At 49.2% G+C, this 23,490-nt stretch overlaps 1 protein-coding gene across 5 annotated transcripts in view; it reads right to left on the bottom strand.

Annotated features, from left to right (window-relative positions):
* CRYL1 (crystallin lambda 1) overlaps nucleotides 1-19,816 on the bottom strand; it is a 73,579-nt gene extending 53,763 nt beyond the window's left edge. Inside the window, exons 1-2 of one of the 5 annotated variants that reach the window (XR_016388753.1) lie at nucleotides 18,990-19,120; nucleotides 11,263-11,370 (exon numbers count right to left, since the gene is read on the bottom strand). Coding sequence is in view for 3 of the 5 variants with exons in the window: in XM_022574456.3 (XP_022430164.1) it covers nucleotides 11,263-11,370; nucleotides 18,990-19,039 (158 nt within the window). In the remaining 2 variants the exon portion in view is untranslated. Of the gene's footprint in view, nucleotides 1-8,404; nucleotides 8,470-11,262; nucleotides 11,371-18,989; nucleotides 19,121-19,730 lie in introns of those variants that run through there. The other 4 variants (XM_022574458.3, XM_022574456.3, XM_022574455.3 and 1 more) reach the window with 4 other exon arrangements.
* Nucleotides 19,817-23,490: the final 3,674 nt, after the last annotated feature.

Raw genomic sequence — 23,490 nt, 5'->3', positions numbered from 1 at the left:
GGCTTTCCAGAACATTCTCTGGATTTCTCTCCCAGTGACTCAGCCACTTTCACGCCACAGGTTTTATCGCTAAGCCGTCGGAGTCCTTTGGAGGGAACAAGTCGGGTTGGCGCTCCTGGGCGCGGGGTGTCAGCCAGGGGTCGGGGAGGCCCTGGGTTGGGGCGATGGCTTGAGCGTGGCCAGTTACCTGGAGGGTCTGGGTCTCAGGTCACCGCACCAGGCGCTGCGGGAACAGGAGACCACAGGAAGGCCGGGCATCATGTGAGTGAGGCCTGGACAGGAGGGATGGCCCTGGGCCGGTGTCTGCAGGGCATCCCTGAGCCGAGGTAACCCATGGGCAGCCCTGCTCATCCTGTCCTGTCCTGCCTTGTCCTGTCCTGTCCTGTCCTGCCCTGTCCTGCCTTGTCCTGTCCTGCCCTGTCCTGTCCTCTCCTGTCCTGTCCTGCTTTGTCCTGTCCTGTCCTGTCCTGACCTGTCCTGCCTTGTCCTGTCCTGTCCTCTCCTGTCCTGTCCTGTCCTGCCTTGTCCTGTTCTGCCCTGTCCTGTCCTGTCCCGGGGAGGCCGGTACTCCTGAGGCACCAGGGCCCACGTGGGTCGGCCAGCTCCCTTGTTCTGTTTTTTTCTTAAAGCTGTGCATTTTGTATTTTGCTTTAGCTACAAATTGAGGAAGAGAAACTTTCTTGCTACTGTTACTGTGAAAAAACGGAAAGATGTGCTGAAATACAGGTTTCTTTATTATTTTACCAAAAAGAAGCTTCAGGCAAAGAGAACAAGTCCACGACGCATCAGGCGGACGCAGCCTCTCCTGCTTCTGGGACGGCTTCGCGAAGAAGCCCTCGCAGGCCATCACCATGCAGGGGACTCAGGCTTCAATTTTTTAAAAGGAGACAGAATCTGTGAGAGTTTTATCATATAAATGATTTGGAAGAGCTGTGGTATATCAGCTAAAACAAACCAAAAAATCTAGTTACACTAGTTCCAATATTCTTCATTGAGTGTTTTGGAAGAACTTCTGCCTCGAGCTTTGCAGGGGACGAACATAAATACCTGGAAAAGGTACGACTCTCAGCTGGCTTCTCAGCCTCATACACACTCACTACTCGGAGGCCAAGAACGCCCGCTAAGAGGCTGCAGTGCCCCAGCCTGACCTCTAGAGGTCAGCCCAGCACCAGGACTCAAGGCTCCTAACTTGAGCAAAGTTAGGAGAAAAGATGTTAACAATTAACAGTATAGGGTCCAAAATGGGTGATCTTTTTGTATATTTCTGGTTTTGAGATTTTATTTTAAACAGACATTTATTAATTTAAAAAGATAAGAACTTATCAAAGAAATAAAACACAAGTATTTCCCAAACAGCAGAATGTGTTCCCAGGTCAGATCCTAAGCCCTGGTGTAGGGACAGGGGACAGGAGACTGTGGGTTTGGGTTATAAACTCTAGTTAATAGTTGTCTTTATGCATGCATTTCCTTAATAAAATTGTTTAAAATATAACAACCTAGGCACTGAGCTGTTTCAGAGGATTCCTCGTGTCCTGTGCTCTGTACCCCGCCTGTAGCCCCGTCCTCGCTGCCTGCTTCCTGTCTGCGGCCAACTCCACGAGGAGCGTCACTGTCAGCCTGTTATGAAGTGCCAAGGGGATTTGGGGCAGGTTTTTCTACTTCCCCCCTCTTCCCTGAGGTCTGAGGCACCGAGGCAGCTGGAAATGGAGAGGATGCAGCGGGAGGGCAGAGCCAGGCAGGACCAAGCTCATGAACGCAAGTCTACTTGGCCTCCGCCAACAAAAATCCTAAATCACAGAGGCACAGGGCAGGGGCCAGCTGGGAAACGAGGGGCCAGGCCAGACGTGTCCCAGGGCCCGGGGATGCTCAACTGCATCAAGCTGATGCTCCACAAAGGCCCCAGTTACGTCGGGACGACATGCCACAGTGCCCTCGGCCCCTGCGGTGGAATGCTGTGTGGACACTTTCTTTTCATTCATTCATCTCATTTTTATCATTTTCAGTGTCTCTGAAGTGGGAAAATACCAAACTTTTTATTAAAAATAGGAGCCACTTGGGGCTTCCCTGGTGGCACAGTGGTTGAGTCCGCCTGCCGATGCAGGGGACGCGGGTTCGTGCCCCGGTCTGGGAGGATCCCACATGCCGCGGAGCGGCTGGGTCCGTGAGCCATGGCCGCTGAGCCTGCGCGTCCGGAGCCTGTGCTCCGCGACGGGAGAGGCCACAGCAGTGAGAGGCCCGCGTACTGCCAAAAAAAAAAAGAGTTTCAACATTTTATTTTCCACTACAGGATGTTCAGAAGAACTGAATATGGTAAGTGAGGCAAACCGCAAGGGCGGGACAGACGGCAGAAAAGTCTGTGAAAAACACAGCCACAGACTCTAGAAAACGTTCCTATGACTCAGTTAAAACAACTATTGAGCTAGTGCTCAATATGTTCTAGGCTCTGGGGACAAGAATCGCTTTATTTCTGTGCCCATCCTGGCTGGTGTTTGGAGATCAAACACCGAGGGGCGCCGAGAGGAAGGCACAGCTCCATCCTCACCTGTGTGACAAGGACCACAGAACAGGGGCCACAAAAGGATGTTCATTGGGACTTCCCTGGGGTGGTCCAGTGGGTAAAACTCTGCGCTCCCAATGCAGGGGGCCTGGTTCGATCCCCGGTCAGGGAACTAGATCCCACATACCGCAACTAAGACCCGATGCAGCCTAAATAAATAAGTATTAAAAAATAATAATAATAAGGATGCTCCTTGAGCACAACAATGACCCACCAGTCAATTTAACCCAATCGGGAAGATACACTGTTTATGCTTCTTGACAAAAGGATAAAGTTGGCTCTCCTTAAGCCTCGTGCCTAAGACATGGCCAGGGATACTTCATCTTGGGGTCCTGAACCTCTCAGGACCACAGCCAACACCCAGTGTTGCTGTCGACGTGAGTCGACAGTCATTTCGGCCTCCAGGCTGATGGTTTTCTTACTGAAAGAAGCAGTGACAATTCTTTCCTGGCTGAAAAGATTGTGACACTCAGAACTCATCTTCCTGACCAAAATATTCCCAAAAGTAAGGTTTGGATTCGAGGCTCTGAACTTGGTCTCCGGTGCAGGAATGGCACATTTGAAAATCCCCTGATTTAAGAAAGGGGAGCAGGTGGCCTTACATTAGTCACAATACCTAAAACTGAGTGGTGCCCCACCTAGGAGGGTGACCAGACAGCACTCAAACCCAATTCTCCTGGAGGCTTTTGCCAGCAACAATCTGAGCAGAGGCAGTCACAAGATATCCCGAAATCCCACTTCCTGTCAGAAGTACAACCAGTCCTGCATATTAAAGTGAACTCGACTTACACATATGTGGGTTATAAAAACAAAGCCACCGTATGAGGAAAGATTTGTGTGTACTCAAGTCTTAAGACACATAAGAATTCAGTACACTTGCTTGTTCTAGAACAAGGATGCTAATAGTAATTGTTTTGGTTTGGTGTTTTTTGTTTTGTTTGGTTTGGTTGAAAAATCTTACAGGCCAATCTAATTGGCCACCAATAATAGTTTAAAGTATTAGATCTTAATTAAGCAAACTAGTAGGAAAATAGGAAAGCCTTTAATCTGGCCTAAAAAAAAAGGAACAAGAAAACCCTACTTATAATTTCCCCACGTTCTCCTTGATGCCTGAAAGGACTTTAAAAGTGGCCAAGATCTTTAATGATACACCTAAAAAATAAGGCCTATTAATACAAATACCCCAAGAAGTAGGACAAAGAACTTTTCTATTAGGAATCATAAGAGTTTGCTCTTGGTTACAGCTGCATTGGAACTAGGTCTACAAAATAAAAGATGAAACGATAACAGAACTGAGAAGTATAGAGGTCAGTAAACTACAGTCCAGTTCCCATAAGGCCTGAAAGAGAATGATGATTTTTACATTTTTGTTTTGTTTTGTTTTTTGCAGTACGCGGGCCTCTCACTGTCGTGGCCTCTCCCATTGCGGAGCACAGGCTCCAGACGCGCAGGCTCCGCGGCATGTGGGATCTTCCCGGACCGGGGCACGAGCCCGTGTCCCCTGCATCGGCAGGCGGACTCTCAACCACTGCGCCACCAGGGAAGCCCGATTTTTACATTTTTAAATGGTTGAAAAAAACAAACAAACAATACTTTGTGATGTGTGACAATTTTATGGACTCCAAAGCTAGTGCTAACACACTAAGTTTGCTGGGACGCAGGCCTGCCCCTTGTTTGCACACAAACTGGCAGCTTCAGCTCCACAAGGAGGAACTGAAAGGCCTAAAGCTCTACCGTCTGGCCTTTCCGAGCTGGTCTGCAGCCCGCACCGGGCTGGCTCAGGGTCGCCTCTCCAGGCTGGGCTTCCCTCCAACCCTGGGCCTGCTGTTGAGCTAAACTCAGCTCCAAACTGCCTCCAGCAACACGCTTGCCAGAAAGCCAAGTAAAAGCCCAGCATGTGAGGCCCAGCACGACTGTCACTACCATCCCCATAGGGACTCCCTGTGCCCCGACTCAGACAAACCACTAATGTGGGAACAAAAGATAAATTTATCAAAGTCAGTGTAATTTTACCTACTTAGGAATGCCATAAATTCCTCAAAGTTCTTTACACTGTATTCCCCTTAATGGTTGTTACACTCACAATAAATTCCTATTGCTCCCTACATCACCTTGATGAAATAAAATTCGTATTTCAAGGAATTTTATTTATGAATTTATTTACAAATTTAATTTATGAACTTATTTATAAATTTAATCTATAAATTTATAAATATTATTTGTAAATTTCAAGGAAAATTTAAACATAAAACTTTTTTCTGCCCAGGGCAGAGAAACCAGGGCAGGGTCCTGGTTCCCCCTCAAGGAATATACATCACAATACCTTGAGCTCTTCTACCGGAACTAAGGCCCCAACCCAGTGGAGGATGGCAACTTCAGGCTGAGCTCAAGATTCCTGGAGCTCCGCCCTTTACTCACCACCAGCCAATCAGAAGAAAGTCTGCACACAGTGGGAGATGAGGAAGACTCTGACCCCCTCCCCCAATGATTCTCCTTTTAATTTCATGGTTGAAGAGAATCTTTGGATTTTTTTTTTTTTGGAACATGACCCCACCTTCTCCCCAGGTTGTCGGCCTCCTGAATAAAGCAACCTTTCCTTTCCAACCAACAGTGGTCTCTCCAGTACTGGCTTTTGAGCAGTGAGTTCAGTAACAAATATACATATTTGACATATAACCGTTCATCTTCATCCCAAAAACTTACACAACTGTGCTTTGACCTCTAACAGGAGGAAGAATCCTCAGACTTTCTGAAAGACTGTTTCCTGGGTTATAATCCTCAGGTTGGCTCAAATAAAATTTTCCACTTCTTTCTTAGATTAACTATCAATATTTTTTCATCCTCCACTAAATTAAATACTAAGTTCTTTGCACTGCCTTGTTCCTTTGATGTCTTTTAAAAACACTCTAGGGCTTCCCTGGTGGTGCAGTGGTTAAGAATCCACCTGCCTATGTAGGGGACATGGGTTCAAGCCCTGGTCTGGGAAGATCCCACATGCCACGGAGCAACTAAGCCCGAGCGCCACAACTACTTCACCTTTGTGCTTAGAGCCTGTGCTCCACAACAAGAGAAGCCACAGCAATGAGAAACCCGCGCACCGCAACAAAGAGTGGCCCCCGCTCACTGTAACTAGAGAAAGCCTGCGTGCAGCAACAAAGACCCGATGCGGCCAAAAATAAATAAGCAAGTAAATAAATTTATTTTTTTTAAAAAAAGGGAAATCTATTTAAAAAAAATACTCTTACCATATGAACCAGCAATTGTACTCCTTGGTATTTACCCTTAGGAGTTGAAAACATGTCCATACAAAAACCTGCGTGGATGTTCGTTTATAGGAGCTTGGTTCATAACTGTCAAAATGTGGGAGCGCCCAAGATGTCCTCCGGTAAGTAAATGGATAAATAAACTGCGGTGTGTCCCAACAATGGAGTATTATTCGGTGCTAAAAGGAATGAGTTATGAAAAGACATGGGGAAAACTTAAGTGCATATTATTAAATGAAAGAAGTCCACGTGACCAGGCTACAGACTGTGTGATTCCAAACGATACAGTATAAAGCTCAGTGGCTGACAAGGGCTTGGGAGGAGGGAGCACAGGTGAAACGGAGCAGGACCCTGCGGGGCCCTCCTGGGTACAAAAGTCTTTTTGTGTCGCCTTTTCTTGTTGGCAGGAAAAAGGGTTCAGCCTCATAGACCTTCCCTGAGTTCCAAAGGGCAGCTTCAAACAGTTGCTGATCAGGGAAGGGAGGGGATGCAGAGACCAGGGAGGAGCGGTCAGGAAATAGCGCAGCCTTGGGGCAGGTCCTGGTTCCACCTCAAGGAATACACATCGCAATACCTGTCTGAGCTCTCCCGCAGAACCCAGGTGGAGGATGGTAACTTCAGGCTGAGCAGAAGATTCCTGGAGCTCCGCCCTCTTACCTCACCACCAATCAATCAGAAGGAAGTCCCACACCCTGAAGCGCTCACCCCAAATTTTGCCTATTACAGACTTTTCCCTAGAAACCACTGGGGAGTTCGGGTCTTTTGAGCACAAGCCGCCGGTTCTCCTTGCTTGGCCCTGCAGTAAACCTTTCTCTGCTCCATACTCCGACATTTTGGTTTTTGGGGCCTCACGGTGCATCAGGCACATGAAGTTTCATTTGATAACACAGGAAATCTTTAGGGCAGTAACTTTTCCTTATGATGCTATAATGGTGGATACATGTCCATATGTCTGAACCCACAGAATGTACAGTAAGTCCCTTACATACAAACGAGTTCCCTTCCAAGAGCACGTTCGTAAGTCCAGTTTGTTCCTAAGTCCAACAAAGTTAGCCTAGGTACCCAACTAACACAATCAGCTATATATACCGCTGCGTTTACGCTTGCTTCCGGACATCCTGGGCTTGAAATGAAGATACTATACTACTGTACTCTAGACAGTACTGTACAGTAAGGTACACAAAAGCACAGTGGCTGTCCACTTGTAGAGGATGCACACACGTGACAGTGTACGCCAGACAGGGGAACTAGCTTACGTGATTGGACATGCGAACACACGTTTGCAACTTGAAGGCTCGTATGTAGGGGGCTTACTACACAACACTCAGAGTGAACTGTGATATTAACTACGGTCCTCGGGTGATGCTGATGTGTCACTGCAGTTGTAACAAATGGACCATCCGGTGAGGGATGTTGACGGTGGGGGCGCTGTGCATGTGTTTGGGGCTGGGGGGAACACAGGAAAGCTCTATACCTCTCCTGTTTTGCTGTGAACCTAAAACTGCTCTAAATAATAAGATCTGTTTTAAAAAGAGAGGGACTTCCCTGGTGGCGCAGTGGATAAGACTCCGCACTCCCCATGCAGGGGGCCTGGGTTCGATCCCTGGTCAGGGAATTAGATCCCACATGCATGCCACAGCTAAGAGTTTGTATGCCACAACTAAGGAGATGGCAAGCTGCAACTAAGGACCCCTGGAGCTGCAACTAAGGAGCCCGCCTGCCACAACTAAGACCCGGTACAACCAAATAAATAAATAAAATAAAAAGAGAAAATGTAGGAATTAAAAAGGAGCTGTTTCATTAAAAAAAATATTTATCAACTAAAAAAATAAAAGAATTGAAACCAGCAAAAGGCAGAGTTGCCCTAAGGGTACATGCACGAGGGGGCTGTGTCTGAGACCCAAGGTCAGGAGTGAAGGAGACAAAGTCAGACCCTACTCAGTCCCCTGACCCCCAGTGGGGAGTTTGCAGTACACCACACTAGGTCCAGTGCAGGCCCAGGCTTTCCACAGACTACAGCCAAACTCACTCGAGCTCAGAGGTCACCAAACCCACAAGGCAACGAAGGGGAACAGGTTCTTTCACCCCAAAATATGCCACCTTGGCACAAGGATTGTTTGGAGATAAATAAACGCAATCAAAACCCGGCAGATTCAGGAAAGGCTCTTTCCTTCCCCCTCAACTGCCTAAATTTACATTGGAAAGGGGGCCTGGGTCAGAAGAGACAGTTTTACCTGAGAAACCCCTGCACAGTAGGGCAGCCTTTGTTATCCCAAGGTCTCCTCTCCTTCCTGGGAAAGGCCTTCCCTCCTCTGTATCCTGACGTCCCGCCCAGGCAAGGTTTATAGAAGCCTCAGCTGCCCCGCTAAGCCTTGTGAGTCCTAATGGCTTTAGGGGGCTCCCCTTTGTACATAATTACATCTGGTTTTCTCCTGTTAATCTGCCTTATATCAATTTAATTTTCAGACCAGCCAAAGAACCTAGAAGGGAAGAAGGGGACACTTTCCCACCCCTACCGTGATAAACCGCCGCAAACTTCGTTTTTCTTCTTAGCACCTACTACTACTGTGATATCGTGACTTACAATAAGAAAGATGTAGCTGGTCTTCACAGAGCTGGCACAGAACTCCTAAAAACTCTTGGAATTTCCTGTGAAGAGAGCAACAAATGTGTCTTTTGTTATGTTAATGAGGTGACTTTTGAAAGCACCTCAGGATCGGGGCTGCTGCCGGCAGCACCATCCCAGTAATTACAGCCTTGCCCCCGAGCTGGGGGTGGAGAGTAAGTTCAGTCACCAGCGGGCAATGGTTTAATGGGTTTAACCAACAGTGCCTGAATGATGAAGCCTCCATAAAACCCAAAGGCGGGGTTCAGAGAGCCTCCAGGTTGAAGAGGTGGAGATTCGGGGGAGGGCACCCAGAGGGCAGGAACACTCCCCGCCCCTCCACGTGTCCCCTGTGCCTCTCTTCATCTGGCTGTTGATTTGTAGCCCTAACACCGTAGGTAATAAACCAGAAATCTAGTGAGTAGCTAGTCTCCCGGACCCGTGAGCCGCTCTAGCCACGGTTAGCAAAGCCAAGGAAGGGGCTGTGGGAACCTCTGATCCACAGGGCGGGAGCACAGGTGACAACTGGGCTTAATTGGCGTCTGGATTGAGGGGCTCGCGGGACCGAGTCCCTCACCTGCGGAGCCTGATGGCATCTCAGAACTGAGCTGAGTCGTAGGACGGGCAACTGGGGTCGGAGAACTGCTTGGTCCGGGAAAACCCACACGTCAGGAGTGGAAACCGGAATCTCAACTATTAAACACGTGGGTCGAGCAATTCTTGTGTAAAGGGCCACATAGGGATATTTCAGGCTTTGTGGCCACATGAGGTCTCTGTTACATACTTTTCTTCTTTTTTATTTTATAATCCTTAAAAGTGTTAAATTCAATCCTAGCTCACAGGATACACCAAACACACCGCAGTCCGGATTTGGCCAGTTGCCTGGTTTGCCAGAGCTGATGCTGAGACACCAAGCATGCCAGTGACTCCTTTTGGACTGTCCGCCCCCCTCCGCTCCCCTCCCCTCGAGGTTTGGGGTCTTAGTCTATTGTGTTTACCACTTAATCTTCAGCCTCCATGCCCAGCACACAGGAGGTGCTCAGTCAGGGTTTTTGAATGAATGAAAGTGGGAATAAGTCAGGAAAGAAATGTTTTTACCTCAAACTCCCTAATGGTTTCTGCAGTGGAGGCATGGAGGATCCCCCCAGATCTCCCCGAATTCCCTTTACCAGCCCATCCCCCCAGATTGTGAATTCTTCGTTGCCCCCTCCCTCAGGGCACCACCCTGGACCCAGAAGCCTGGGAGTCACACCCAGGCAGGAGTGTGAAAGCAGCTCCCTAGCCTCCAGGGATGAAAGCTCTGCAGAGCACTTTATGCTCCAGGACTCCAATGCAAACTCGCTGAGGCTGGATCTCCTCCCAAAATCTTACCTTTGTCTTCCTTATCCCGACCCCAGTCCCTCACTGGTTTCTCCCAGAAGCACTTTCTTAATAAATCACTGGCCCAGGAATCTTTGTCTCAGGTTCTGATTCTGAGGAACCTGATCTAAGACAACCCCAGGTACTGGAATTATCAGATATATAATATAAAGCAATCATGTATTAAACGCTCAAAGGTTTGAAAAATGGAACCACAAACAATCAGCAAACAATGAGAAACTATTAAAAATGAGCAGGTATATTTGGAAAAGAAGCTAATAGAACTTTTAAAATGGAAATTTAATTACTGAAATAAACTCAGTGGATGGTTTAAATAACAGATTAGACACAGCTAAAACTAGAATCAGTAAACTGGAAGAAAGATCTAAAGAATGTACCCAGAATGTCCTGCAAAGAGAGAGGGAGATGGAAAGTTGAAAGAGACTTTAAAAGATCTGAAGGCTAGAATGAGTTGGTTCGATATACATATAATCAGAATCCCAGAAGGAAAACAGACCCAGCAATCTCACACTTAGGTATGTACCCTGTGGACACTCTTGCACTTAAGCACCCGGAGACATATGAAAGGATAATAATGCAGCATTGTTTACATTAGCCCCCAACTAGAAACAGCTATAACGTTCATCAGGATAAAATATAAATAAATAACAGCAAAGTCACACAGTAGAATATTATATAGCAATGGACACAGATGTACTACAGTTATAAGCAACGACATGGGTGAATCTCACAAAAATATTTTTATAAAGCACAAAAACAAGCAAAACTAAACCATATATTGTTTAGGGAAACAAATATATGATACAACTTCTTTTTAGGCAAGGTAATGGTAGATACAAAATAAAGGAAGATGGAGGTCAGATTCCAAAGGTGGACACAGGGTTTTGATAATACTGCTCTAGACCTCAAGTTCATGAATGTTTGTTTTATTCCAGTCTTCATAAACTAGTATAAGTGACCTGTTCTTTTGTACATATTTAACATGGAAAGTAACACTTGCAGAAGCTCTATAAAACGAACAGTATAGACAAATGCTGGAGATGCCTGTCCTTGGCATGTCAGATAAACCACGGCTGGACTCTGTGTCCTATTATGTCTTTGAGTGGGTTCCTGACCATTCACAGACCTAAGTTTTCTCTGAAGCACAGAGTCCACACAGCTCCAGGGCGTGTGACACAGGACAGCAGTTCCCTGACTCACTCGGGCTGGAAGCTGAGGGTCTACACTCAGTTCCTCCACGCCCCTCACACGTCTTCACCGCCCTAAGTCCTGTCCTCATAATCTGAGCCCCTGCTTTGGTGTGAATCCCATTCTCCATCAGCCTGGCCTTCACCCGCTCCAAGGCTGCGACAGCGAGGGGGTGTGAAATCACAGGACTTACAGCCTTGAGGACACGGAAAACAAGACCACCTGAGGCCACAGGCTGCTGGATTCCTCCGCAGGTGCAGTGGGCTCACCTGATGCTGTCCAGGGCGTATGTTACCTGCCGTTGCTCAATGTCGTACAGTTTCACCTTGAAGCCTGCACTGGCGAACAGCATTGCCCAGCTTCGCCCGATGAGGCCACTGCAGGGAGAGAAATTGAGAGGCCACCCGTTAGCTTGAAAATGGAGCATTTCCATTCCCGGCCCAGGAGGAAAGTTTCAAATTACACGGCATCCCATTCCTAAAATCTTTGATATCTTAAAACTACACATTCTAACAGCGGTATCTACTTAAACTGTTGCTTCCATGCAAGAGCTCCTGAGTCCTCACTCCAGTGCCCGTCCAGACCCCGCGGGGAGCATGGCAGAGACCAAAACTCCAGCAGGGAGGGGGCAGGGAGCCCAGGAGAAAGGCCCCCCTGGGGACCCCCAAGTGACCACTGTCAGACAAGTAACTGAATCTGAAGAACAGAGACAGCATTTTCCTTCTCCTCCTCCAATAAATAATTTCTGCTACCACCACCAGCACTTGAGGCAACATAAAAACTGTTCACATCTCGGGACTTCCCTGGTGGTCCAGTGGGTAAGGCTCCGTGCTCCCAATATAGGGGGCCCGGGTTCGATTCCTGGTCAGGGAACTGGATCCCACATGCAGGCCGCAAGAAGTCCGCACGCTGAAACTTAAGATCCCACATGCCACCACTAAGAGCCGGTGCACCCAAATAAGTAAATATATTTTTTAATTTAAAGAAAAGAAATGAATGCATAGCGCCCAAACCTTGGTTTCTAATATCATCTCCAATGAAGAAAGCGGGCTCAGTGTCCCTCCCCTGAAGCACCCTCACTGAATCTGCAGGGATCTACCTGGACCCCCTGACGTCGCCCCGTGGGACTTGGGAGGAAAGGGGAGCCAGTGCAAAGGGGGTGCTCAGCTGTTGGCCTGCTGTGATCAGTGAAGCCCTCTGTCTCTGACCCCGAGTCTGTCTCCCCAGCATTCGGGGAACCGTAGCAAAGCGCATCATTCGTTTCCCAGTAAAGGGAACAGACGGCCCACAGGCTTCACCATGGTGACTGTGTGAGCAGCTCCGGGGAAGGGGGGCCAGGGCAGCAGCCCGGAGACGGGCTCCAAGGAGGACTCTCCCCATTCCGGCCCCCCAGCCCGCCTCCCCCCAACTCAGCTAATCTACAGTTCAGGTTCAGAAACATTCCCAGCCTCAGAGTGGTTGAGGGGAGGCGCATAGCAGGCCTCCTCTTGACCAAAATCCTTCCACGGTCCCAGGCGCTCAGCCCCTAATCCAACCAGGCAGCCCGGAGAGGGGCCACTGTCTAGTCTCAAGGTATCTCCGTGAAGCCACTGGTCCCAAATGCTGAGTGCAAACAACGAAAACCATCTCTATGCAACTTTGGAGCAGGGAGCACCATTACACAGCAGGTTGTACTCCAGATTCTTCTGCACTATGAAATAATGTAAATTTACATGTTATGTACATACAAATTTTCTGTTAAACCCTCAGTGCCCTAGACCCGCACTGTCCAATAAGGTGGACCCCAGCCACACGCAACTATTTAAATTAACAAGAATTAAATTTGAAAATTCAGTCCATCCACAGTAGAGACCTGTTTCAAAGTACTCGATGGCACATGTGATCATGGCCACCACCTTGGACAGCAGGGGTGAAGAGAAAATTTCCATCTTTGCAGAGCTGCTCTAGAGCATAGGAGGAAAAAAGAAACCCTGCAGGGCCCAAGCCAGAGTCTGAACGAGATAGTCCTGCATGAAGACATCCTCGTCCTCACACACACACACACACACACACACACACACACACACTCTCTCTCTCTCTCTCTCTCTCTCTCTCTCTCTCTCTCTCTCTCCCCTCTCTCTCTCTCCAAGCTGCAAGGCGCAGGTAAAGGCCAGTACCATTCATGCTGGTCACCCCAGTTGACCCACCAACAACTGGCTGGTCTGAAGTGGGATGCACTGCAAGTGTAAAAACATACTGGATTTTGAAGACTGCCCCAAAAAAGGACGTAAACTATTTCATCAATAATCTTTATATCAATTATTCATTGAAACAATAACACTTTGGAAATATTACGTTAAATAAAATATATTACAATTAATTTCACCTGTTTCTTTTTACTTTCTTAATGTAACTACTAGAAAATTTAATTATGCACGTGGCTTGCGTTTGTGGCTTGCATTCTTGGTCTAAGGGGCAGCAGCAACTTAAACGATGTCTAGAACTATAATTCAATCATTTATCCTTGTATTCAGTTTGGCATTGGGTCACCTAGTTCATCCCCAACTATGCTCCCAGGCTGGGCTCACACAGAAGTCAGTCACATGTCAATCTCCCAGAGGCTGTGGTTCCTTGTGGTCGACAAATGCACTGGGAGACAGACCTCATGCTACTGCTTCCAACCTTCCCATCAAAGATGTTTCACAACACTCTAGGCCTCCATGATGCTCCTGTTTGAATACTGGCTGCCAGGTAAACTAACTGAGCTTCATAACTTTGTTTATGGCTAAAAGAATCAACATAAGACAAATGTCCAAAAGGAAATAATATTTGTAATAGATAAATACACAAAAAGTTCTACAAACTCAAAAGTAAAAGATGAACATGCCAAACAAAAGGGGGGAACCTGAATAAAGTACGTGAACAAACTAACTGGGAAACATACTTTACTGCCTTAGTTCAACGACAGCAGATAAAATCCCGACCAGGTGGCAGAGGCTGATCACACCCAGTGCTGGTGAGGAGGTGGGGACCCCCCTCCCCAGCTCCCAGGGCTTTTACTTCCAGAGTTTATCTTAGGTTAATATAAGCAATGCACAAAAATAGTTACTCAAGGTAGAATTTGTACTGGCAAAAAAGTAAAAACTAACCTTCTAATATTCAGAATTGGTTAAATAAATCATATACCGAAAAGGCAAATAGAGCAAATTTTTTTAACCATTGTTGAATACAGAGGTGGGTATGTGGGTATTCTTTTTTCTATATTTCAACTCTTCTGTGTTTGAGAATTTTCATAATAAAAAGCTGGGGAGAGGGCTTCCCTGGTGGCGCAGTGGTTGAGAGTCCGTCCGCCTGCCGATGCAGGGGACACGGGTTCGTGTCCCGGTCCGGGAAGATCCCACATGCTGCGGAGCGGCTGGGCCCGTGAGCCATGGCCGCTGCGCCTGCGCGTCTGGAGCCTGTGCTCCGCAACGGGAGAGGCCCGCGTACCGCAAAAAAAAATAATAATAAAATAAATAAATAAAAAATTTAAAAAATAAAATAAAATTTCAAAAAGTTGGGGAGAGATGAGTTGTATTCCATACAATAGGCATTAAAGGCAAAGTCAGTTTACTTTTATTGTCGTGGGTTTCAAGGTCTGTATGGCCTATATTCCCCTAGAGGAGGGGTCGAGAGCAGAAGGCCCACTCCTGGGGGACCCCTCCCCCAGCTGTCAGTCACCGATGACACCACGAAGCAGACACCAGCACCCTGTGCTTGAAGAGGACTGAGCCCCCATCTCCTTAAAGCTGGGCCTAAACTATGGAAACTGAACGTGAGCATCAGGTACTTACTGGGGCTGAAAGATGATAATGCTGGGGACACAGCGGTGGGGGTGGGCAGGCGGGGGCAGGAGGGCGGGCACAGGTGCAGCAGGGAGTCACAGCCAGACCCTAGAGGGAGGTGCAGCATCTGGCTCACCGCTTTCCCACGGCTTTCTGGTCCCCAGCACTACCTTACTTGGGGCCCAAATACAATTAGCTCCCTGGCCTTAGAGCCAGTGACATCTTGCTAACTTTTCCTGAACCCCTACAAGCCTGGGGAATAGAACGGGTCCTTACCGTTATGACTAATGCCTGAAAGCAGGGGTCCCCGACCCCCGGGCCGCTGACCAGTACTGGTCCTCGGCCTCTTAGGAACCAGGCCACACAGCAGGACGTGTGTGGGGGGTGAGCGAGGGACGCTTCATCTGCCGTCCCCCATCGCTCCCGTTACCGCCTGAACCATTTCCCCCCGCGCCCCTGGTTCGTGGAAAAACTGTCTTCCACGAAACCGGTCCCTGGTGCCAAAAAGGTTGGGGACCGCGCCTTAAAGCTTCTAAATTCATAGATCTGAATTGGTATTTCAAAGGCTGCTTATTCAAAGGTAACTTATTCTGTTACACGGCAGCAAAGCAGCCAGGGAGAAAAGTGAAGTAACAAAATTGGTTCAATTCTAATTTTATCATTAATGGCACTTAGCTTTGAATAAGTCCACTCTAGACACTTTTTAAAGTACTTTTCCATTCTACAGTTACTTATTTACTGGGCAAAAGTTGAAGTAAAACCGTCTTGATCTCAGTTGGCTATGGAATATTTGCCAATAAGAGCTATTAAATATTTCTAGGAAAAGCATGTTTAGTGTTGAGCTGACGACAGGAGCGTCCTAGGGTTTGCTCTGTGCGTCTGTGTATATGTCTGTGTGTCTTGTGCTTTAATGCAGAAGTAGCAGGAAAAAATGTATGCCTCACAAAATTTCTTATAAAGAATGTACGTAGTCACCTCAAAGTAAAATTCTGGAATAAAATAAATGAAAACAAGTTCAGGGGATGCATAGCCTGATATAGGACAACATCCTAGCAAGCCTTCCCGCTACACATCTCTGTTACAATAGCTCAAACATCTATCTACTAGGACCAGGCATGAGGGACATACAATTGGTGATGACAGTTTCTACCCTAAGGAGAGGGTCCCAGAAGCAGAACTTTTCCTGGAGGACTTGGTCCCTGAGCTCAGTCCTAGAGGAGTGTGCCCAGAAAAAGGGGACAGCAAGAGGGCACATGGGGCCCCAGTGAGACAGGCTGGGACCTGGGACCCGGGACCCTTTGCCGCAGTGCTTACACCTGCGTACACACCTCTCCTCGAGCTACAGATACAAAGACACTATAGGGACCTAAAAATAACTGCGCGCATGAGCAGTGGGGACAAATTATTAACAAGATACAAAAAGACCAGAGACCCAATGGCCTCATCTGAGGTGCTAGGGGCAAAAGCAAGGTCCTGTGCATGATCACTGCACACAGCACCACCAGGGGGGTGGGCAGACCACGTGGGCCGCCCCTCTGGCGGACCCGTGGATCTGCCCACACCCTCACCCTATGTAAGGAAAAAGGTCACCACCACCCCACACCCCCTCAGCACGAGTCCCAGTAAAGCCTTGCCTGAGTTTCTCCTCTGGCACCTTATCAATTTCTGCTGATTAAAGAGTCCAAGGACCTTGGCTGGTCACACCAGGAACACACGACCACGACCACGCTGGCCTTCCTAGACAGATCCTACCTTCAAAGCTCAAGGCCTAAAACCTCAGTGAACACAATGCAGTGTACGTCGGAGCTCTGAAGTCATATTTCGGCTCAGAAACACCGTGGTCTCTAAGATCTGGCAACACCGCTAGGATGGCTTCGGGGAGACCCATCTCTACCGCCATTTTGTAAAGCTGCCGTTTCCAGATTTTCCCCCTTTAATGTTCGCACAGCCCTGGACCCAAGGGGGTTTTCTCTCCTTTCTTAATTCTTCAAAAACACACTCTTACTCTCTCAGGCCCACTGCTTTGAAGGGGCTCACCCTGCATGCTCTCAGGAAAGCTAAGTGCCCTTTACGAAAAGATCAATGGAAAAGAACTAAATAGGGGTTTTATTCCTAGCGTGCACTTTTAAGAGGGAGTCTGGTAATTATTAAGATAAAATGGAAAAACAATGGCCCAGTATGTTCCCTAAACTTTGAAATATGTATATTTTGGTCTGTTGCAATCCAAGAATGAAAGTGAACCAGGTTTTAGCCAATTAATTCACACTCCACAGGCCCATCTTTTGAATGGATGCCCCTTGAATGACCTATGGGGTTGAGAGAGAGAGAAAGAGAGAGAGAGAGAGACAAGGGGTACAGGAGGGTAGATGGGAGAGAGAAAGGGACCAGAGGGGAGAGGAGGGGACAGGAAGGAGGGAGGAAGAAGGGAAGGAAAGCAGGGCTACTGCAGAAGCAGAGATGACTGCTTTCGGAGGTGCTAAAGGTGTGGGGGAGGGACTTCCCTGGTGGCGCAGTGGTTAGGAATCTGCCTGCCAATGGAGGGGACACGGGTTCGAGCCCTGGCCCGGGATGATCCCACATGCCACAGAGCAATGAAGCTCGTGCGCCACAACTACTGGGCCTGCGCTCTAGAGCCCGTGTGCCATAACTACTGAGCCCGTGTACCTAGAGCCCGAGCTCTGCAGCAAGAGAAGCCACCGCAGTGAGAAGCCCGCGCACCGCAACGAAGAGTAGCCCCCGCTTGCCGCAACTGGAGAAAGCCTGCGCGCAGCAACAAAGACCCAACGCAGCCAAGAAAAAAAAAATGCGGGGGAGACAGGACCGGCTCCTAATTCATGTGGTGAATGAAGTTCGCCAGCCCTTGTCTAATTCTTTTGTCAGCCTCCCTCAAGGAATCAGAAGTAAACTGACTCCCCTTCGTATCTCCTTCCCGCAAGATCCAGAGCCGGAGAAGGGCGCAGTTGACCCCAGAACGACAGGGTCTGGACACCGCGGAGCCACTTACATGCAGGCTTTCTTACATGGTAAATCCTATGGGAAGCAGGATCTGGGGCTGGGTACAGCCCAAGATGAGCCGACTGTCAATTAAACTGACTTTTCTGGTGGGAATGGACGGTGGGCGCCGCTGACCCGCTAGTGGTCCAAGGGTCACCTGTACAGTCAACTCCAGACTTCGCTCAACATTGTTGGGTGCCGGCAGGGCACCAGTCCCAGGCCGTGGTTGATACACACTTGACCCTGGACAAAAGGTGCAAGGCAAGCATAGTCACCACGCCCGGGACAAAGTACACTTTTTTCTATATTTTATATCCCTTCAGGAGGCAGCCACATGCCCACGTGCCTGGAAAGGACAGAGGCACAGGTAACTCCACTTCTCCATGCAAAGGAATCTGACACAGCGTCCTGTCTCCATCCTCAGAGGGCTCTAAGGAAACACCCGGACAGGGACTTGTTCTCAGGACAGGGCTGTGACGGGGGTCAGGCAGGCCAGCACCTCGGCGTTGTAACCGGACACTGAGCCACCCAGTAGGTGCGCCTAACGACCAACTGCAACTACCGACAAGCGGGTAGACTGCTATGTTAGCTTACCAACGGAAAGGTGCACACAGACGCCTGTTTAAAAAAAATGAGAACAGCAGTTGTTTTACAAGAGGGATGGAACACAAACCAGAAAACCGTGGATGGAACTTAAGCTGCTAACCTGACACACAACTCCCGGCGAACCCGCATGCCCTCGGGATAGGGGGCCCTCGCCACGCAGGAGGCGCGGAGTCGGATCGCGCGGGCCGCGCCCCCCGCCCCCAAGCGGGTTCGCCGGGTGACAGCCTCGGGCCGGAGGCTGACCCAGACCCGGGCCCCTCCGCCCCTCCGAGCGCCCATCCCTGGGGCTAGAACGTGAGAGAACACCCTTGTGCGGACCCGCGGCCCGACACCTCTGCGTCCACTCGCAGCGCCAAGCGTCACTGTCCCCGCTGGGGCCGCATCACCGAACTCCGCCCGCACCCGCACCGCTCCGCAGCCGGGCCGCGGCGCGGGCGAAACGGAGCCGCGCCCCGTAGTGCGCCCCCGCCCGCGCCCGGGCCGGCCGGGTCCCGGGAAGGCGCCGGGGCCACCGCAGCCGCGCCGCCAGCACCCCGGGCGACAGCGCCCGCGCCCCGCCGCCACCCTCCCGGCCGTGCGGGCTCGAGCCCTACCTGCCGACTACTGCCACCCCGCCGGGCGCCGAGGACGCTGGGGACGCCATAGCCCGCGCGGTGCCCAAGCCCACAGCTGCAGCGCGCGCCACCCGGACACTGGCTCCGCCCGCCCCAGAGCCGCGACAGGGCCCGGGAGCCTGGCCCGTGGGTGGGGCGCGGGCGGAGCCTCCACCTCTCCACGCCCCGCGGGCGCGCAGGGCTCGGGGCCCGGCAGGCGGGGCGCTTAGCACAGCGTCGGGTGAGGGGGGCCGTCTGGCCCATCGCGGGCGCGCGGAGCATCCACCTCCCCTCGCCCCGGGGCGCGCACGGGAGGAGCTGCCGGGAGGACCACGTGGACTGGACGCCCGGTGGCAGAGCAGCCACTTCGGACTCCAGTAACTCACTTTGTTTTGGCTATTTCCCAACGGCGCCCCTAAAGTCGGTGCACGGGGAGAGGACACCTCCAGACCAGCACAAGGCGTGACCGCTAAAGGACCCCGCAAAATTATCACTAGAATCCCCTTCCCGTGTGAAGACATTAGCACCACTTCCGTCCACACCAGCTCAAGGCCTTAAGCTGAGGACGGTTAGTGCTGAGTTCACACTGGTAGTTCGTTTCTGGGAAGACCCCGCCTTTCTCCGCAGATGAGGCCGAGGCCCAGGAGCCTTGGGACAGCAGGCAGAAAAGCTGGGGGAAGGGGGGAGGGTCAAACTGGAAGGCTGTGAAGCCCGCCGCAGCCAGGCTGTGTTTCCTCCTACCGAAGGCCTAGATGGTTTCTGCTCCAGGAGAAGGAAACGTCACCGCGCCACCCCTGGCTCTTTTTGGAAACAGACCGGAGGAAAGGGCATCACATGTCCCGTGACAACACTGTCCACACAGCACAAACGGGGGCACACCAGTCATCCAGGTCAAGACGATTAGGCAGCTGTCGAGCGGAAACGCGTGACACTGAGACTCGGGTGACGCACGCAGCCCTTCCTCTGTCTTCCCCGGTCAGGAGCGAAAAGAGGAATGTCAGAGCCAGAGCAATTTCACAAGTTACCGATAAACATTTGAAAAGGCACTCAACTCACTTTAGAGAAGAGAATGAAAAGTGACACAACAAAGATGTCGTCTTTCGCCCATCAGACTGGCTGAAATTATGAAGACTGATAACGTTCCCAAGTCGGCAATGAAGTCTTTCAGAGGCACACCTCTTTCCTGCACAAATGCTAGTGGTACGTAGTTGGGAGAGCGTCAGGTGCACCTGGTGCTGAGGGTACCAGACTGCAAGGCTTCCCCAGCCCAGATCCGAGAGGTTTCCGTAGCCACACAGGCAGCAAGCCGGTCAAGGTGCGTGCAGAGTGCGCACCCTGTAGGGCGCGCTCCCGGGGTGGCAGCAGCTGGGCTGTTCGCTGCTCTGCAGTGCTAGTTAGCTCTTTGCTAAGAAGGTGCTGGTCCCTAGACTTGTGGCAGTTACGGGAGTCGTGAAAAAAGGCAAAAATCGAAAACAGGGCTCAGCCTTTGTTTTTCAACGAGCCGTTAAAGGGGCAGCGCACGGCCCAGGCAGCAAGGGCAGCCCTGGGGACTACACTCGACATGTCAACATCAGATGCCAGAGCTCTGAACGGTGTCTGTGAGCTTCTGTGCTTCATCTCCATTATCTTGTGCCTCCCTGAGCAAGGCGTGTCCTAAGGTAACTGCTCCTTTGATTTACCCATTTCGGCTTATGAAAAAACTCATAGGAACACTCAACTTCCAGATAGCAGGAAACTCAGACCTGTGATTCAAGTTACATGTGACTCGAGGAAAGACTAATCTACTCTGTAAGGATAGGAGATGAGTGGCTGTCTGGGCCTGGGAGTGCAGGGCATGATGCCTCAGGAGGGCACAAGGGAAATTTTGCATCGATAGAAGTATTCTGTATCTTGATTATGGTGATTGTTACACAGGTGTATAATTTTCAAAACTCATTGAAATATACACTTAAATGAGTGTATGATATTATATGTAAGTTATACATATGTACCTCAATAAAGTTGATTTTGGGGGGAGTAGGATTTTGGATGATTTATATCCTTTGGGAATAAATGTTTGGTTCACCGCACCCCTCTCCCACCTAGGGGAAGAAACACCACACAAAACCTTGATCAGCTGAGATGCTGGATGAGGGTACACTTGCAACACGTAGTTGGAAAAAGAAGTCATAAATATTATGTTCTGACCAGTAGCAGAGGTGGTACGTGTTGCAGCCATTCATTTCTTCTTATCTTTATCTGTGTGTGTGTGTGTGTGTGTGTGTATGTGTGTTACCTAATTTCTTTTGCCTCCCTCCTCCTTTTCCCTTATTTTATGTAAGGGCTGTTGGTAGTGTGTAACGTTATAATTTAGTCATTAGGTCACAAAATCCTCAGGTGAGACTTAAACAAATTAGACATGGACACCAAGAGTGTTGCCCAGAGATGAGTGCCATGACTCTTAGCTCTTTCTTCCCTTTGGGGCGAGAGGGTTAGGGCCTCTCTGTGGGAGAAAGAACTGCATCTTCTTAGGAGAAAGCATGGCCTTCACTGTTGTGACATAAAAGGTCAACCATGTTTAGAAGCGTGTTTAGACTGTGCCAGTTATTATTAAACTGCTGTCTCTCTGCTCCACATTCACCCTTCTACACATGTTCTGTTGTGTGACCCTGACGCTGGCTTCCTGTGACGGTCCACCAGCGGGGGGCTGGAGACAAAACACAGGGCAGGTCAGCTTGCTGATCCTCCTAGTGTCGCCCTAACAATCGCCCGGGTGACCTCCGCTGGTTCCTCCTCCAGCTTTGTGACCCCCCAGGCACAGCCTCTCACACCCCTCAGAGGCTCCACTCCCCCCCAGGCCCCTCCTCTGCTAGTCCCCAAATCTTCCTGCATCCCTGAGTCCCAGGAGTAGCGGCCCTCCTGACGTTCTGTGCTTTTCAGTCCAAGAATGACAGAACAAATTCTCCATATTAAATTCTCTGTTGAGTGAGATAGATAGATAGATAGATAGATAGATAGATACTCTGCTGAAATATTTGGGTGGTTTCTGTGTTTCAGACTGGAATTTTGACTTGTATAAATGTTGACAGCTGGTGTTTATCAATCAATTCTATTGGAACCCAGGTCATCTGAAATCCATATGAATCTGTAGAGAGGTTTTCATATGAACTTCCTGGTGATAGTTTAAATGTGTAATCTCTGACATGTTTTTCCCTCTTTTAATTAGCTTAATTGAAATTGATCTTGATACACCTTGGTTATAGATTTCTGAGTTTCTTTTTTTTTCTCTTTTTTTGGCCATGCCACGCAGCATGAGGGATCTTAGTTCCCCAGCTAGGGGTTGAACCCGTGCCCCCTGCAATGGAGGCGGGGAATCTTAACCACTGGACTGCCAGGGAAGTCCCATGAGACTCTAATCTATCTTTGGAAATTCAACTTGGGTAGCCTGAGACTCAAGTATGAGAGGAAGGTCCGTGGTTCAGAAGAGGAAGCTGTTAACTTGATGAAGTTAAAACTGCATCCAGCCCATGAAAACACATAGATTCTAACATAATTAGAAATCGAGTATTATTCATTGGAATGGGTTTGCACCGCCAAAGTTTCCTTTTTACAGATCTTGCACATATAACCAAGTATTCAGCCACTGAAAATGGGCCAGATGATGGCTAACGTAAATTTGGGACACGTTTCAGAGGCTGAATTCCTTGTGTATTTCCACTCATTTCTAGGATGAAACCACCTCAATGGCAGTTTCTCTCTCTTTTTTTTTTTTTTTGCGGTACGCGGGCCTCTCACTGTTGTGGCCTCTCCTGTTGCGGAGCACAGGCTCCAGACGTGCAGGCTCAGCGGCCATGGCTCATGGGCCCAGCCGCTCTGCGGCATGTGGGATCTTCCTGGACCGGGGCACGAACCCGTGTCCCCTGCATCGGCAGGCGGACTCTCAACCACTGTGCCACCAGGGAAGCCCTCTTTTTAAAATTATTATTTATTTATTTATTATTTCTTTTTGGCTGCATTGGGTCTTCATTGCTGCATGCAGGCTCTAGGTGCGGGGGCTCAGTAGTTGTGGCACAGGGGCTTAGTTGCTCCATGGCATGTGGGATCTTCCCGGACCAGGGCTTGAACCCGTGTCCCCTGCATTGGCAGGTGGATTCTTAACCACTGCACCACCAGGGAAGTCCTATTTGTAGACTTTTTAATGATGGCCACTCTGCCTGGTGTGAGGTGGTACCTCACTGTAGTTTTGATTTGCATTTCTCTAATAATTAGTGATGTTGAGCATCTTTTCATGTGCCTACTGGCCATCAAGAAAATCTTGAACTTCATTTTGTCGTTTTATATTTCACACCAATATCATATTACTATTCTTAACTTTTTTTTTTGTATTCTAGACAAATCAAATAAATATGTTGATTTCGTTTAGCAGGAAGATTTCGCCATAAAATAAGGTATAATTATAGAAACAAAGAGTTTAAAGAGGAATGCTGTGATGTTAGAATTGAATTGAAAATATCAGTAAGAA

This window comes from Delphinapterus leucas, chromosome 18 (assembly GCF_059928025.1).
Source record: "Delphinapterus leucas isolate spDelLeu-1000000601 "Yukka" chromosome 18, BTC_Dleu_Yukka2, whole genome shotgun sequence".
Taxonomy (NCBI): Eukaryota; Metazoa; Chordata; class Mammalia; order Artiodactyla; family Monodontidae; genus Delphinapterus; species Delphinapterus leucas.
The sequence above is the reverse complement of the archived record's forward strand: the minus strand, read 5'-3'. Positions and strand labels throughout refer to the sequence as shown.